The sequence below is a fragment of the Catharus ustulatus genome, chromosome 1, assembly GCF_009819885.2.
Source record: "Catharus ustulatus isolate bCatUst1 chromosome 1, bCatUst1.pri.v2, whole genome shotgun sequence".
Classification (NCBI taxonomy): domain Eukaryota; kingdom Metazoa; phylum Chordata; class Aves; order Passeriformes; family Turdidae; genus Catharus; species Catharus ustulatus.
This window is the reverse complement of record NC_046221.1, coordinates 60244376-60263052: the sequence shown is the minus strand read 5'-3', so window position 1 is coordinate 60263052 and position 18677 is coordinate 60244376. Positions and strand designations below refer to the sequence as shown.

The 18677-nt window shown below is 38.5% G+C and overlaps 1 protein-coding gene across 2 annotated transcripts in view; it reads left to right on the top strand.

The window, feature by feature from the left end:
• Positions 1 to 18677, top strand: part of ADCY1 (adenylate cyclase 1) — a 153697-nt gene that overhangs the window by 27582 nt on the left and 107438 nt on the right. For both annotated transcript variants that reach the window (XM_033056283.1, XM_033056292.1), the window contains exon 2: positions 15055 to 15204. In XM_033056283.1, the coding sequence (XP_032912174.1) occupies positions 15055 to 15204 (150 nt within the window). The remainder of the gene's footprint in view (positions 1 to 15054; positions 15205 to 18677) is intronic.

Sequence of the window (18677 nt, the reverse complement as noted above, 5' to 3'; positions counted from 1 at the left end):
TCATGACTTGATGGTAGTCTCTGTGGCTTTCAAATACTTCAGGCCCAACTGTATTCTCCATTGAAATCCAGCAATAAAATTCCCTTTGCTTTCAGCTAGGGATAAAAGGAAAAAAAAAACCAACCCTGAACAAACCAACAAAAAAGTCCCCATAGACTGAAAAACCTAACATTCTTCTCAGAGCTTCCTTCCCAGAAACATCTACATTTTTTAAGGAAATCTAAGTTTTTCTCCATTGTACACTTAGTTCCATGTCATTTCCCAAAGCTTTCCACTGTATTCAGACTGTACCTCTGATACAAATTGTTAATTCTCTTTGGAGTTAACTATTTTCCATTCTTTGATTCTGTGATTCCTGCATATTGCGATCTTTACAGAGAGCCTTTAGAACTTCTCAGAATGTGGATTCAGTGCAGTGGATCCAAAACTTTCCCAGTCCTTAGAGGGCATAGTAGCAGGAGACAGTCACTGTACATAGTCCATAGTCAGTGTCTCGTTGGAGGCTGAAGGTATTTACCTGCCATACCTTTTTCTACATGGGCAGCGTGGATGAGAGCTTTGCAGTCAGGGAGCCAAACATCTAAGAAATCACTGCCACGTTCAGAATGTGGGTTTATTATTGATTCAAGACTCTCTGGACTAATCTACTGAAGAGGACCCTCTTGACAGAGCTGAAGCTTATCAAAGGCTATTCATTTCACCTTTCTGTTTCACACCTGTGTTATTAAATAAACGAGACATTTGAAGCCCTTTTCTAGGTTGTTTTTTGCCACTGTAACTAACTTAAATAAACTAAGCATCTTTAAAGTCAGCATTTTCATTACTGTTACCAGCCTCCTTGTGGAAATAACCATGGCCAACATTTTATGACTTAACAGCAATATCTGTGGCATCTTACTTAATTCATTTTGTTTAGCTGGAACACATTTTCATGCAGTGATGATTCTCATGTCGCTGACTGTTGAAAAGAATGTGATCTCTCAAAGGGTACAACTTTGAAAAATAAGATTATTTGTACATGGTGGGTCTTTTTTTAGTCAGGAGAGTTCCCTGAGCCAGTTAAACTTGTGATTGCTGACTCAGGACAGGAACAAGAGTCAGCAGAAAGTAGCATCAGTGCAGTCTCTGCTTCAGCTGGCTCACATTGTTTTTGTGCCTTCCCCTACCCACTCCTCATTTCATGTGTTCGTAGCAGCGCTAATGAGGATGTAGCATACAGCTTCAATAATCTGTTCAAACACTGAAACCAGAAGCAATATGAGCACAGCACTGCGCTTGGAAGGATAAACTCTCATAAGAGAGAGTTTCAAGTTTCCCAGGCAGAGACTGCATTTCCATGGATAAAGAGTTTTTCAGAGCTCAGCAGGCATGGTCTTTGCAGCACTGTGCTCTCCTCAGGAGACATAAAAGCAGTGTCCAACCTTTTGACATCCACCTTTGAAGGCAGTCGGTGACTGGTTCTCTTGACTCTGCAAAGAAGTCATAAGTCCCTAAATAAACTGACTCATTTTTGCTAGAATGTTGCTTTGCCAGATCAAATATTGTTCCACTTATACTCGTATCCTACTTCCATCAGTAGTCTTGTCTTGATTACTCAAAATGCTGTGCCTTATTGTGTATTCACTGCTTACTAAAAAGACCCCAGAGAACTCACAGTGTTGCCTACCTCAAAGGATGGCAGTTGTGAGTTGGTGCTGCATAATGTATTACTGGAGGCAGCAACTGCTAGGTTTCATTAATTGTTCAATTATGCAGGTGATGGGTTAGATATATTGGTTCATTTGGTGGCATTGTGAGATTTTACAGATTTAGAGGAATTATTTTGCCTGTTGCATTGCTGAAAATCTGCTACTTGAGGCAAAACACAGGAGCTGCTCAACAGTTGGCAGATTCCTACAATACACTGAACCTACAGGGGGAATTTAGACAGGCAAAAATGTAATTACTTGGTGTATTTTTTACACTGAACTGATTACACATTGCCTTACAGTGGAAGTATATCTCACTCAATATCCCTATTAGCACAGGTCTTTAAGGGTGGAATTGTATATAATTTATGTAATCTGAACACAATTGCAGACACATTAACATTAATAAAGTTATTTAGAGATCTCTTTAAAACTTAAATCTTAGTTCTTGTGCTTAGTTAATCATATCAAAATAGACCCATTAGTTACTTAATATGAAAATTTACCTCTTCTAAATAAATGTGTTTGGGTTTGATTTTTTCCAACATACCAAAACAAGGCAATATCACTAATGAGTCTGTGTAAATTAGGATCTCACAGAAGAGTTCATGGACAGTTAAAGTGCATACTTTGTCAGATCATTAAGACAATCACACAAAATTTTTGAGGGTTTTAACATAAAACACTTTTTAAAGTTATTTTAGCTACACTTCAAAATATACATATAAGTCTATTAATGATAACAGTAAAGCAGATTTCATTACAATAATCTAATAAGGACAATTCTTTTCAGTGTCATAAAAAATAATGTAACAAATATGCAGTTGCTGCAAGAATGTATGATTCATATATATTTTTATTATTAAGTACAGATAGAAAAAAAAGAAAAAATTGAGATCTCTTATTTACTGTAAAATATTTACTTATTTACATTTCTACTCTAAAAAATTATGAATGTCTGTACAATTACGATGAGGTTTTACTTCAGTACCATATACCTTTTTAAAATCCCCTCTTGCACACTTGTAATTTCCAGGATTGTTTCTGGTGTCACCATATAATGATTGAGGAACTACTTATTTCAGGAGTCTACTGTTATCAGCAGAGATTAGAAAATACTCAAATGGTTGACAAGTTTTTGAATGATTAGGTAAGAAGTATTTAAATCTTCCTTTAGGCATCAAAGCTTTGTCATGGAGTTATTAACATCTCTCAATCTCTTCTGTATATTGTAGGTTTCTCACACACACATAGCATAGCCAGCAGTACTATATTTGCTTGTACTATGAGCTCCTCTTAAACACATTTCTGTTAGCATTATTCAGCACATAGCTTTGAGATGTGTCATCTTTTTCTCTACCTGTGCAGTCTTTGTGATACAAGTCCTTTGAGACTTGTAGGCAGTGGATCATTTTAAAAAGCGATCTCTACTTTTTGCTGTATTTGGAACGGGGTAGGGGTGAAGAAAAAGCCTAATCTCTCGTCTGTATTCTGATAATGCATCTTGTGTCTTCAAGAGCAGAGACTGCATTGGAAACCAGACAAACTAGAGCTGGTCCAAAATAACCTCTTCCAAAATGCACTTATTGTGGGCATCCTGAGCATCCCCTCTTTCCAACTGCACATGCATACCTGTTGGGCATTTTACTCACTGTTGTAAACATACCAAATACAGTCCTGGATTTATTCTGCAGCTTTGAGGTCAAACAACAAGCAGAGCCGGTACCAAAAGAAACAAAAGTGCAGCAGCACTGTAGAGTACATGTCCTATTCTAAATTTATTATTTCTTTATTTACGCAATAAAGAAAATAAATCAGCAAGAGGGGATTTGTGTACAGTTAAGGAAGATATAATATGACATAATATGACATATTACAGTAGTTGCAATTGACTTTTAATATTTTCTTACCAGTGAACAGCTTGCTTTGGGGCTTAACATATCTCTCTCATTTGTTTTGGAGCAGAAAAATAAATATTCAGAATACTCAATAACTCAGTTAAATACCACTCTTGTCTTTTCCAGAGCATAAAATGCTGCAGTTTGTAATGTTTTATAATATGTGCATGGGAATAGCACCATTTCTCTTAAGGTTGTACAATCTTAATTTGATGGACAACCTTGAGATAACCAGAACCGAAAAGACATTCAAAGTAGAAAATAGACCCACCAGAGAGTTTTTAGGCAGGAGGAAATTAAGTTAAATTTGGGGTGAGTTTCTGAGTATTTTAATAACTATAGAAGCCCAAAAATACCAAACCAGAAAGCATCTTGTTCAGAATTTCAAGAATAGCAGATAGCAGTCTATCACTTTTACCTGTCTCTTTCAATTAAATGAAAGATAGCTCAAACTCCTCTCTTACAAGGGAGACCAAAATTGACATTGTCAAAAAAAAACCCAAAAAAACCCAAAACCAACCAAACAAAAAACACAGGTAAAAAAAAAAAAAAAAAGAAAAAAAATAGCAGAGTCTTCAAGACTGTACTGATTCGGCATCATATCTCTAATTTTAACCCCCTTATTATTTTTCTACTCTTCTGTTCAGAGAGGGCATGTTTCAGTTCTGCTTCATTGTTTCACTTTTTCTTTTTTTTATTTTGCCTTTTCTGCAATTTAATCCTTTTCCCAAAAAACCCCCCTTGATTTATATCCTGTTACACCTTCAAGTTTTTGAGTTAATCCTTTAATTTATTTCCACAGTTCAACTCTGTGTTTTTATAGGACTAGAATTCTCAATATTCTGACTTTTTCGCAAATCTTTTTTTTTCTGCATTTAAATGATGTTACATTAAAACAGAACCAGAAAACACACAGCAAGACAATCATGTAATACAAGAATTTATTAGTCTTGTGCTCTTTTGTCTTTTAAAACACTCTGTTGCTCATAAAATTGGTATACTGTTATTTCTAAGGTCCCGATCCAGCAATGAGGTTTGTATGAATCAGTTTGGAATGCTACCCGAACTCCCCACCATGGAATCATGCCTCCATTTTTTAGCACACAGAGTATTTATACTCATTACCACGCATAGGTTCCAGCAGTAACCTTGATTTTTAGGATCAGTAACTGAAAATCAGTAGGATTTGGTCCTTTAATCTTAAATCATTAGAATTTCTTTGGCTTCTCTTGAAAAATTTGATTTTTAGGATCAGTAACTGAAAATCAATAGGATTTGGTCCTTTGATCCTAAATCTTTAGAATTTCTCTGGCTTCTCTTGGAAAAATTGACTGATTGATTAAATTGTTAATTACAGTAATTAAACAGAGGAATATTCTTTGTGTTCCTAATCAGTCGTCCACCAAGTGCAAATGTGACCAGAATTTTTTTTTGTTAAATCTCCTATCAATCTCTTGTTTAATCAGTTTCTTAGTGACATATTGTATAGCTGGCTTCTCATTACAAAAATAATTTTCAAAGTTGAACAAGAAAATGGATAACATTCTCTATCTCTTCTTAAGCTGCTCCTTTACAACTTTGACAGTGTTAAAGCTCCCAAATGCCAACAGTGACAGAAGACACTGTAGCTTAAATGACCCTGCAGAGTGAAAATCTTATTATCTGTAAAGACAGCTCTTGCAAGTTGTAAAGCACAATGGCAGAAAAGTAACTGGGCTCTGTGTAATAGAACATGATTTCCTCAAGGCAAACACGTTCATCTTTTCAGGACAATTGACCAGAAGTGACATCATTCACCAACTGCATCAAATGTCTGCACGGAGACCAAAAAAAGTGATATAAGAGGACAGTTGTCAGGTCTAGCAGGCAATATTTTTGGTGCGCGGGAAAAGTGACTGAGATCAGTTTAGTCCTGGTGCAGTCATGTTTTCATTTTAACAGTGCACAGACAGGGCGACAGGACATGCACTTTTTCTTCTTTTTATCTCCATCTGGCTTCATTCATCTGGAAAAGGACCAGGTGTTTCACCAGTGAGGGAGAACCAAGTCCTCACAGTTCAGTCATTCAATTTAATTTAGAGGTGATTTGTTAGAAGACTTCTGTATACTTCTGGACATTTTGGAGGCAAACTTTTTTTAGTGGCATGGAATAAATATGAAGTTCTGTACTTGATATGGAACTGTCTATCTGACACTGCTTGGGTCACCAAAAATTACTTGATTTTGTTATATGCAATCTTAAGTAATACATTTCAGCATGATTTCCTGACGACAAGTTCATTACAGTGTAATATTTGGACAGATGCTTGAATTGAATCTGTGTTTATTTTCTCATCTGTGATATGTCTGTGTTTATATCTAACTGACACACATTGACTTGGAAACCTGATTTTATCCATGGCTGTCTCCCACACCTTGAAATAGTAGCATGAAGCTAAATTCAAAAAAGGCACTTAGAAGTTTTAGGGATTAGTGTTGCATTTCCTAGGTTTTATGTACCCATAAAAATTCAAGTCCTCTTTGGAAATAGCCTGTGTATAGCACAGAAGAACACCATTTCAGTATCAGATTGATGGTTCAGTGGCTGTGCACCACAGAGAGTAATCCTGGGGATAGACAGTACTTCATCCCCAGCAGCATAGTTCCTAGGCTTGACAAGTCCAAGTTTGAATACTAGAAACAGACCTCAGACTGAGAAAACCCAAGTTTTGTCACTGGCTGGCAGAATAGCTCTCTGCCCCAGCACTGTTTATGGGCAAAGCTTTGTATGGCACTTTTGAGTTTTTACAGAAAACACTTTGACAGCTAAACTAAAGCTCCTGAGTGAGAGGACCTCAGAGAAAAGCTGTAAGTGTGTTCCCAGAATGTGCAGGGGCTCAATGCACAGGTGTCACTCTTCAGAAAGCCAGGCCTTGCAAGGTGCAACAGTGGGCTCACTCCAAGTGTGGTGCACAGGAGGGAGGGAGCCTGGGGGGAGGCTGTCCCACTCAGACTGGGCACTCTTCCTCTTTGGGTTGGTACAGGCACAATCTGAAGATGAACTGAAGTCATGGCCTCATTCTGCGTCTGTAGTCTAAGAGCTGCGCTCTAGATAAGAAATGCTTCCTGTCTGCAGCAGCCAGGCGCCAGACTGAGGCCACTGCCTGGTGCTTCTCAGGCATGCACAGGATTCAAATGAAGAAAAATTGCACTTAAGATCTGAAGGTCCAGTCACCTAGCAACTATGGTACCACTAAAGGTTTCAAACTAGCTTGGATTGTATATCTCCACAATCTTGATGTAATTAGTTACTGTAGGTTTAAAAAAAGAATATTCAGATCGATTCTTGTGTGGGAAAAGGAACTATGTATTGCATATAGCAAATACAAATAAATTTTAGGCAACAGATTGCTGCACTGTGTTCTAATTGCAAAACATAACATTGTACTAACTAACAGGAAAAGAGGAAAAAGCTCAGAATTTGGGTTGATGTAGAATAGCTTCAGAGGCTGATGACCTGGACTCTGTGAAGTTAAAAGCAAGCGTAAATCAATAAAAATATTTGCCACAATTTCTGTAGAAATTATTTTAAATGGCTTTGGCAACATATTCCAAGTATTTTGTAATACATGGCAGCTATTTATAGTGCTTGGCAGCAATTGCAATGTCCAAAAACCCAAACCCATAGCAAACTGCCCAGTGTACTGAGGTGTATACACGTATACTTCCAGTATATTGAAGAACAGAGGGGTTATTTGTTCTATGATGGGTTAAAATACACTGCAAAAAAATGCAGCAGCTAAATTAGGAAAGAAATACAAGTAACTGCCCTAGTTCCAGACAGGAGAGGGTTAATGCATGCAGTAGCCACAAGAGGCATGGCTGGGATCCAGAGGTTATTCTAGACCACCTCCCACCATTTCCTGGAGCAGGAGAAGGGCTCCCTCCCTATGCTCAGGGTATTGTTGGTGATGAACAATTGGAAGTGAATAATTTGCCTCTCCCGTGTACTCTGTCAATGATATTGTTGCTGTTACCTTTCTTATTTCATTGCTGTTTCTGGTAAATTGTTCTTATCTCCACCAATGATCTTTGCCTTTTGTCCCTCCAATTCTCTCCAGCTGCTGCAGGAGGACTGGGAGGAGAAGGAGAGAGGGAGTGAGAGAGCTTGCACATGGTTTGGAGTATTTTCACATGGTTTTGGAGCGTTTTGGTGAGAGCACTAAATTGGAGGATACCATTCCTAAACCATGTCAGTAACATTTGCCTGTATCTTCTCAGAACTAAGAAATACATGGGATGTGACATGTAAGGCATTAGCAAGAATGTTTTGGCTTTTTTCTGGGGAGCTCATTGTGTCATCTTTCCACAGATGGAAGTGACTGAGACCATATTATTGTGTTTGTGGTATGTGTTTTGATGTGAACCTGTTACATCCTCTGGAGTGCAGTTACAGTAAGAGCAAGAGAAAGCTACAGCTGAGGTACCTTCTCTGAGAGGCATTTGTAGCCTCTCACGTACTGAAAAACTGTGGAAAGCCAGTTCTCCTGTCTACCCAGAAATTAATATGGATGACTAGGAAATTATTTTTTCCTCACAGATAGTATTCTTCAGATATTCTCTTCTGAATAGCCCGACTTCTGTGGGCTTTGGAGAGAGTTTTTGCTTTATGTAGAATTAACTTCCAGTTACCTATCTAGAGTTCCAGTTTGATATATGGAAAGATTGTTCATACATCAGTTGGGCTTGTGCATACAAATATGAGACCAAGAGAAATAACTAATATTGTTCACATGATGTCAATAACACAGATGTGTATCAGTAGGTAAAAATTATGTAAAAAAAATTTTAAAAAAGGGATCAGCTAGAGATAAATAATATCATATTTTAATTATTTTTTTATATCTGAAGTGCAACAGTCCAGCGCTTACCATTGGCAAGTTTCAAACAGTACTGTTGCAATTTTGCCAAGCATTTGTAAAAGAATGTTGTTGTGTGTTTTGGTCTTTTTTTTTTTCCCCAGAAGTACAGCTTTTATGAAGTCATTCATTATTTGGAAAGGTTTGAAGTAATTTAGAAGTTATGCTTAAAGGTATTTCAGTCTGTATTTTCCATCCAGTGCTTTATTTTCTTTTTTCTAAAATTTCATATATCAGCACTGTATTGTAGGTTACTTGTAAGTATTTTGTATGGAATTTTTCCAATTCCCTAAAAATCTTACTTCATTAAAACAAAAGCAGAAAAGAACAGAAGTTCTTGTGCATAAGTGCTGCTTTCTGTCTTTCTAACAATAAAACCACAAAACAAAACAACTCCCAAAAAAACCAACAAACCACAACAAAAAATAAACAATAAATAAACAAAATAGAAAACAAACAAAAACCCAAAACAAGAAACAAACAAAACCTCAAACCCAGAAGTCTTGGTACATCAAAATAAAGATTTAGTTTATTGCTACTGGGAAAGGTATAAATGATAGAATTATGAGTTCCTTTCAGAAATTCCCTAAGAAAGGCTCAGAATTTAAGAAACTCAAAAAAAGGTGCCTGAAATTAATGTCACAGATTCATGTCCTACACTTGAGTGAGGGTATTGATGAGGAGAAAGATGCCACTTTGCAGCCTCATCAAAAGAAATACTTGGTATCTTGCATAATCATAGTTACATTTATCAGAATTTTTTAAAGTTTCAGTGCTACATAAGGTTTAGGATTCAAAATTTATGATGCTATCAGCTCTACTTCTGCTATTCCGTCATAATTCTCTGCTACTTAAATTCAGAGGTAAATGCTTTGGACAAGATAAACAGCCAACAGCCTATAATGTGAGAGGGATGTGCACTAGTTTTTCTCTGAGCATGATTCCAAGCGGAAATGGCATATCCTTTGGAGAAAGATGGAACAAGTGAAATTTTTAAGACTGGTGTGTTTGATAGCTCTCAATGACTCTGCTTTTATAAAGGGAACTTTTTTGCAAAGGTTTAAGGCATGTACTTTAAAAAATGTTTTTAAACTGTGTCTTCTACTTTGGTCAAACAGGTATGGAAGCAAAGGGAGAGACACAGAGTGGATATCTGCAATTACACATTGTGCGTGCACACTTCAGAAAAAATTGGCTGTGGTTAGTGGACTTAGTATCCTAAACATTGTAAAAATTTCTCTTTTCTTGTATGGCTATAGACACCCCAGTGCTACTCTCTTTTCCTCAACAGTGACATCTGCACTCATAATCATTGAAATAACTGCTCACTAATCTCCTTTTAGAGTATGCTGTAGATTCAGGGGTTTATAAATGAACACAGAAACCATGGTGAATAGCACAGCAGAACAGCCTTTCCTTAGTATATGACATAAGCTAGCTGGAACCAAAACTTTACAAAACCAATAGAAGGATGTTCATTGAAAATGGAGGAAAAATTGTTTAGCTGTCTCCTCTGGTAGGAGAGTGTGCTTTTTGGGACACTGTCAGGAACTAAAGAAAAGTTCCCTTTCCTCTCTTACACTACTTCAGCAATCAGAGGGAACAGATTTAGTAATTAAGTATGCTCAAAATGTTTCAAAGTGAGGTGACTAAATGAATTTCTAAACTTAACAAAACCATGTCAGATTCAAGAGCTGGTTGTACATTCTCCTCTGTCCAGTCCAGCACGTAAATAAAGCACTGCTCTAATCATAGTAGTTTCCATAGGAGAAACTATTTTTGTTTAAACTCTTGTTCATGATACCAGCAATTTTCATAGAACACAGTCTTGCCTTGCTTTTCAAAGGTTTTAATGATAGAAACACTGAGTCATTTTTGTGAGCTGTTCACGACTCCTTCTTTAGAGACATCCCTCACAATAGGCATTCATATTTTAAACTATTGCATTGCATTGCCATATCTCAAAGCATTTTGACAGAATGAGTAAATGTTACATTGTCAAAGTGTTTTGACAAAATGAGTAAATGTTACATTATCCTAACAGGAACAACAACAATTGCACAGAAATTACTTGCAGTAAAATTTAATTAATGGAGAAAAGTGGAAGTAGAGTTTAGACCTACCGTGCCTCTCATCAGTTATCTAAGGATTCAGATATACAAGAATTGCACCGATCTTTCCTTTTCAGCAAATCTTAATTTTCATGTGGAAATGTTGACCATATCTTGTACATGTTCCTCTCTACTTCATGGGTTATCATGAGAACTCTTGCTTCTGAGAATAAATCAAATATTGGTATTAGCCACTAAATTATAATTCTGGGAGTGGTAACTATTGAACTCCTACTTACACCACCTTTTAGAAAGCACAATGAAATTCTGAGGGAGTCTCCTGAAGTTTCGTTCCTTTATTACTTAGCCTATGATAATTTGAGCACTTCAATAACCATCCATATGAATACACTTCATATAAAAGTGAAAAAAGTTTTCTGTGATCCAGAAGTCACTTACACCTTTGTGAAACAACCATATTTTTCTGAGACAATTTTTTAGTACAAACAGAAAACTACCCTGTAGTGAAAACCAGTTTTAATTTTGAACCATCTACTATACATCTGTTAAGCTGATAACAGAATGTCTGCTGAGCAAACAGTCCTCTCAAGAGGAAAATAATAATATGTAGAAGAATTTTTCACCATTTATTCAAGAAAGAGCAAGTGCATCCATGAATGCACACATGAGCATTCTTGCTTTGAAAGAAAAAGAAGAGAACAAATCCTATCTGGAATAGAGAAAAAAATTTCAAAAGACTCTTCAAAGAGTGTCTCTAATCCTGTGGGAGACTCAAGAAGAGGGAGATGAATATGGGGAATAAAAAGGAGATCTTTAATTAAACTCTTCGATCTCTGTGTATGCATTTGCATGTTACATATGTCTACTGCTACAATTATTTGCTCACCCCTTGATGGGTGTTGCTGTATTGGACAGTTCAAGTTCCCTTCCAAAAGTGGAGACCCAAAAAATGCAACGAAGAAATGAACAGGAGAGAGATAGACATTTGGTTGAAACAGCTGCTGTAGGTTCCAGCCCCTAGGGAGCCCACAAAGATCAGCCGTATTGGAGGTCTGCCTCTGATAACACCCTGACACAAGCAACCATGCCAGAATTCATTCACTGACAGGGAGTGTAACCTGCTAAGGACTAGGGAATCTTAAAGCTCAGGATGCTCATACTGAAATGCTGCTATAGGCAGAATGCATGATACAAGATTCACTGACAGTAACAAAAAAAAGTAATTTTGGAAACATGCTTTCATGACCCTGATACCTTTCTTTATGTTGGTTGACCTGTAATCTCATTATGGATTGAAAGAGTAACATTGTTTAAAAGTTAGCAGCATAAAATTGTCTTTAAATCATCTTACTTTGCATCAAATAAATTGGTTTGTTGGTAGCTCTATAAAAAGAAGGTGATGGTGAAACCTGAAGAGCACTTTTTCCTACCAAGCAGTAGTAGAGTAAATAATGTAGGAGTGACCTAAAATGAAAATCCTTGATATTTCAGCAGCTCTGAATGCTTTAGTACCTCTTCAATGTTCCTTAATTTTAACAGCAAGTCTCATGATCTTTCTTGGAATTGTGGGATATAATGTATTAAATATATATGTGTGTGTGTGTATACATATAGTATATGTATGTCTGTGTGTAGACATGGAGGTACATATTAAAATGAAAGGACTGGAAAATGACACACATTTGAGAAACCTAGAGAGAAAGACTAGCATTTAGTTGCAATTGGGGGAAAAATAGTAATTAAGTAGAAACAGGTTGTGGAGGAAAGGAACTCTTACCTCAGGAGACAATCTGCCCTACTTTCTTTTCTCACATTTTGAAATCTATGAATCTTTTACTTGCTTTATCACTTCCCTGATTCCCTGCAGGCCAGAGCTGACAGCTAAGCCTCTGTTTTATCTTAAACTGTTCAAAGCATGTCAGAAAATGACTTACCCTGCTGAGCCTGAAAGTAGCAGGAACCCACCTACTGGTTACCCCTAGACCAGGTGATCACTATTGCTTGAGTGAAATCAAAATGATAGTCCCAGAACAGTTGGTAAATTGTTACAATACATGGTCTTTTACTGCTTCCAGTTGAAATCCAGAAACTGAGTTGACTTTTTTGTTGCTGTTGTTGTCTATAGAGGTAAATATTTATGTCTTGAGCCACTCTGATACCAGCACAAAAAGCTTTTCACCCCTGTATTATTAGCAGCTGTTTTGTGTATGGACAGGGTCACTGTAACAGTCAGCTCTGTTCATTTTGTGGGCTCTCTTTGCTGTCTTTGAATGCAACCTTTAAAAATCCCTTCTATTTTTATACAATGGCACTAAGAATTAGCTTTAAAATACACTATTGTCACTACACTTTGGCATGATAAAATGCAGGGATAAGGTGAGTGTGGCCGCATTCATGTCTCTAAAAATAGGACACCACTGGAATTTCTACCGTCATTTCATTTTGGTAGGTGTTAACTTGTGATAAATATTGATATATATCAAGCAGTTTTCTGTGATCAAGCAAGATAAAGCAGGATAGGAATTGCAGATTGTGCTCAGCCTGTATCATGAAATAATATGCTCATGTACTGCATTTCTTCTTCAAAGTTTTACTATCTGTAGTATCATCAGAATAGCATATAAGTAAGTGGTACATGAGATTGTAAGGTTAAAATTCATCTGAATGCAGATGAACCTGCATTTTGTCATTCTCAGGAGGAAGTTATAACACCATTCTTCACTGTTTTCAGCTATTGTGAGATAATTATTTCTTTTTTGATAACTGAGGGGGAAAGTACCACTGATGCTAGGCACAGGTCCTTTTATTGTGACAGGTTAACTTTGGATTTTGTACTGGTGAGAATGTTTGCAGAGAATTTGTTGTTGATGTCCTGTTGACTAATAAGAGCCCTGTTTGATGGTAAAATTTAGAGGACTTGTGTATCCATGAAGGTCTGGAGAACTGACCCAGAATGAATCTTTCAAATTCTTCCCACTATTCTGAAGTCACAAGAGGTTCATTACCTTTGGTTCTGCACATCAGAAATTTCCTGCTTATTTTTGCAGAGCAGAACATTTCCGAAAGTCTCTCCAAAAACATCAGGGATGTAATTTTGGATGGTTTTTTTAACCATATTGGCATATTGGCTTACCATAAAGCCTTCAACCTTAGTCCTGTTAGGAAGCATTCTCTACAACAGTATCAGTGGTTTTATTTTTCTAAAAATTTGATGATGTTGTTGGCACACTTTGGCTCATTATACTGTGCAAACAAAAGAAATGGTTTCCTCTCCAATTTCCACTAGTAGAGGTGTACTACCTTGAAATGTATACCTTGAATTTGTAAACAAATGTCAGTTATGTGGTCTTTTTGGATTATTTTAGGTGCATAGGAGCTTAACATGAGTTGCGTTACTTGCTGTGATGTCTTTCTTTGCCCTTATTTTGCTCACTCTTGACCAATTTAAATGCCAGTTCATTTCTGATTTTTGGGGATTTGTGAGTCCCACAAATCCTTATCATGATGTTGTGGTAGGCTCTAGGATGTATAAGGATACTGGGACTGAAAACACACTGGGTGAAAAAGCATTGTTTTCTCTTAACTAAATACACATTGCATTGCAGAAATTATGATCTGAAGACATGTTTCAGAGATGTGGTGAAAAACTTGGACAGAATTGCCTTTGATAGGGAGGTTGTGTACGAACCACTTCTCAGTTATTTATGTCAGTTAAGTAAATTCATCACATATTGTTAAAACATTTAAAAAAACCCAGAAGGGCAGTTGAGTCATTTTTGTGTCCTTCATAAAAACACTGTTTAGAGAAGTATTTCCCAAGTAATTTGTGTTCGCTGATTATTGCATAGCTTGGTCCTTGGGTTATGCTGGGGGCCATCATTCGGAAGGACTCAGCACCTTCTGAGAGATCTGCTGCAGGATAGCATCAACCATATTTTGGATGATTTCTCGAAAAGTACAATATGGTTTTAACAGTGGACAGGGGAAGAGAAATAGATTTTCCAAATGCAAACTACACCATATGGAAGCTTGGGGTACCTAGGCAAACATTTTTTGCAGCCATAGGATTTTCAGTCCCTTTCTTCTCCACTACTAAAAAAGGGACAAAAATATCCTAGCTTTATGAAAGCATGGGAAAACAATTTCTGTTTTCAGAGCATTTTGAACAAATACTGATGATATTGCTTTCTTTATTAGATGGACAGATCTGGCAATGGGCTCATGAAAGAAATGGTGATGAATGAAGATGACAAGCTACAGATCATCATAAAAGAAATTAACTCCAGCTGTTGCAAAATTCTGTGTTATGCAATATTGCTTGTCCAGATTTGTGACAGCTGCTGTAATTGTTTCACTGCAGGAAGGGGTATCGGTGATGTGGCTAGCAAGGCACAATTTTCAAAAAGTTTTTTTTTTTTAATATATCTTTGCTGAGCAGAAATGTAAAATAAAAATCTGTATTTCAAAATATTCATTTCTTTTTCTTTCTTTCTTACAGCTTGTGGCCAATGCAATCCTTTTTGTCAGTGTAAATTTGTATGGGGTCTTTGTGAGGATTTTGACAGAAAGGGCTCAGAGGAAGGCATTCCTTCAGGCCAGGAACTGCATTGAGGACAGGCTGAGACTGGAGGATGAAAATGAAAAACAGGTCAGTTTCTAAGCCTTATTTATTTTTCTCTGTTTCTCCTGAGATGACTGTAGTTATGTGAACTATAGGTTAAGACATTATTGCCAAATGTATGCTAGGGCATGTGTGCATTTCCATTGCAAAGGAGGTGCTGCCTTCCCCCATCTGCTTCAGGTCTTCCTCCCCAGAGCATGCACACTCCTCACTCTTCATCTGCAGAGCCCAGAGAAGGTGCAGGCTGACTCCACAGCTCCTGTCAGCTCCAGTGCCAGAGGGGATCTATTTTAGGGCTGAGTCAAAGCCAATGTACTATTGTAATATGAGATTGTGCTTATTTATCTGTATGGATGCTTTTGGGTAGGTGTTAGATGCCCTGTAAATACTTCTCACTGAGATGTGCTATAACCTGTTTGCCTTCATGATACCCTTAAAAAAAAGTCAACATTTTGGACATAAGGAGCTGCACTGATAAACTGAATAAGTATAATTGATAACAAGAATGTTTATATCGCAGTAATTTCACGATTACAAGCCACACCTGATTATAAGTCGCACATCCAGGTGTTGAGAACATTTTGTTCTTTCTCACATATAAGCCACACTGGATTGTAAGCTGCACTTTTGTTCACAGCGAGGATCCCCGTGCAACTTTCACAAAGTTGCCAATTAGTAACAGAATCACAGGATCGCGGGGTTTACTGGCTTGGCTTGGGGCCGTGCGGGCTGGGCCCGCTCGGGGCTGCCGACGGGGCCGAGTGAGCCAGCTTGTCTCTGCTGCTTGGTAGGGCCACTTGGGGCCAGCCAGCCAGTGCTGCTGCTGCTGCCGGGCTCACTCACCCCTGCCTTCACCGCTGGCACCGGGTGGCTGGCCCTGGCCCGGTGCTACCGACCCCACTGCCACTGTGTTCACTCCCCCCAACCTGGGGCCCGGCGCTGCCCGCCCAGCCCCCACCACGTTCACTTTCCCTGGCCTGGCACTGCCCCGCCAGGGCCGGGTGGGCTCAGCTCGGCTTGGGTCTGCTGCCAGCTCGCACTTCCAGGTTGGCAAATTTCAGAACTTTTTTCATATATTGGCCACTCCGGATTACAAGCCGCACTTCCGGGTTCAGACCAAAACTTTAGTCAAAATGGTGCAGCTTATAATCATGAAATTAATGTTTATTTTTGTACAACGAATGATAACTGTGATAGCAAGCAGTATCTCTTCTCAAAAATCACCTCAGTTATTTGATAGTTTATTTCATATAATTTTATCAATCAGCCTTCCAGCATATTTGGAAACTATAGAAAAAAATGTGCTATATTGTGGACCTTGCTGTTGTTACTCACAGATTTTGATGCCATTTGGATTTTGCCTTCCTCTTCCTTTATATGTTCTTTGTATTCTTCACAAATGTATTTGTAACTGTCATCTATTGTATTAGTGACTAGTTTTCCCAGTAATTTCACATTGCCTTCCCCTAAGCAGAAAGACAAAACAAATTCCAGAGCTCCAAGCTCCAGCAGGTACAAGTCCCTGTGCTATCTTGGTTCTTCCTGGGAACCAAGGCTGAGAACAACGCTTCAAGGTACATTCTCCTGGACAAAGCATGTCTAGTGCCAACGGGGGGGACTCCAGAGAAGGAGCTTGACCTGGGGGAGAATTGCATCACCAATTGGTGCTTTTTATTAATTACAGTAATTTCATGAGTATAAAGCGCACCAGATTATAAGGCGCACTTCTGGGTGTCGGCAAATTTCCGAACTTTGTCCACATACAAAGCGCACTGGACTATAAGGTGCACTTTTTTTTTACAGCAAGGGGTGGCGCCACATGCAACAAAGTAATGAATTAGTAACGGAATCGCATGATGGTGGGGTTTACTGGCAGGTGCTCAATTTGCAAACATTTTGCAAACAGATTGACATAGCCTTTAAATGTGGCCCCAGGCACCCTCCCCGTGCCGCGGGCCCTGGCACTCCCGCTTGCTCTCAGCGCTGTCTGGCACGGCTCCCAGTTCCCAGCTCCCGGCTCCTGACTCCCACCCAGCGGCCGTGGCAGCCACAGGTCTCAGCTTCCCCCGCCCAGTGGCAGCCACAGATCCGGGCTTCCCCCACCCGGCGGCCACTGTGGGTCCCAGCTTCCCCTGCACGACCACGGCTCCAGTGGATCCCAGCTCCCGCCCAGCAGCCTCAGCTCCCACCCAGCGGCTGCAGCTCCTGCGGGTCCTAGCTCCCCCCACATGGCCATGGCTCCTGCGGGTCCCAGCTCAGCTCGCAGCTTGCACTTCCAGGTTGGCAAATTTCTGAACTTTTTCCCATATATAAGGCACACCGGACTATAAGGTGCATTTCCGGGTTCAGACCAAAATTTTAGTCAAAAGGGTGCGCCTTATAGTAATGAAATTACTGTATGCTTATTTCCTAAAACCTAGAAAAATGTACTCATCCCTGGGGAAGAGGGTGTGGAGGTGGGCTTTTGTGGACATATTTCCATAACTGCCTCTGAAGGCCTTCAAATAAAAATCCCCTTTCACATTACCTCCTCACTAAAATTATCTCAAGTTTCGTTTCCAGGTTGGGAAAAAGGCTGAGGGAAAAATCTGAGGCTTAAACCTGCTGTGATCTGTTGGTCTGTAAGGTTTGGACTAGCTTTTTCTTTCTGTATTGGTGATAATAGAGGGTGACACTGGAATACCTCTGTAGCATGGTGGTGCTTATGCCAAACAAGATGTCAGGGTCCTCAAAGCTTGTGTACCTCACACAATTTTACTACCCCTCATTTGCAATTTCTTTAGCAAATCTGGTCCTATGTGTGGACTAACGCAGGTCCATAAGTACTTTCTGTTACGAAGTAAGTGAATATGTTTTTGTGAGCTGCAGATACTCTGTAATAAGTAGACATCTCTTTGAAAACTGCATATCTTTGCTGGCTGTGTAAAAATGGTATTAGAATCAAAGCCTTCAGATTTAATTCTGGCCTTTTGTAATCCAAAACTGCAGAGTTTTTAAAAACATAAATGTGTCATTAAGTGAATTTCCAAGGGATTTAAACAAGTCTGCCATTTGTGCCTTTGAAAACCTACTTTCTGGAATCTAGCATGAAAACAATTTTTTTTTAATGTTTCTCTGGTTAACACATTAGCAATCTGTCTTATTTTATATATTATCCATGCATATAGAAACACAAAAAAAGCAATAACATTACACATAAAATGCCATTATTGTTGTTGATAGTATACCTAGAGAATCCTTTTTTTAACCATGCAATGTAAAGGTCAGGGAAGAGAATAAACTTTGCTCTTACACTTGTGAAGTTAGCTTTATGCATTACAGTGTAAAACTGAATGTCATTGTGAAATATGCTAATTAGCTGTCACAAGTACTACCAAAATACTTTCTGTGGCTGCTCTCACACTATATTAACATACCTCTAGAACCAGAGTGAGAATTAGGACCCAATTACAGGCTACAAAATTATTCTGCAGTTGCTGTGGCATAACATACTCTCAGTT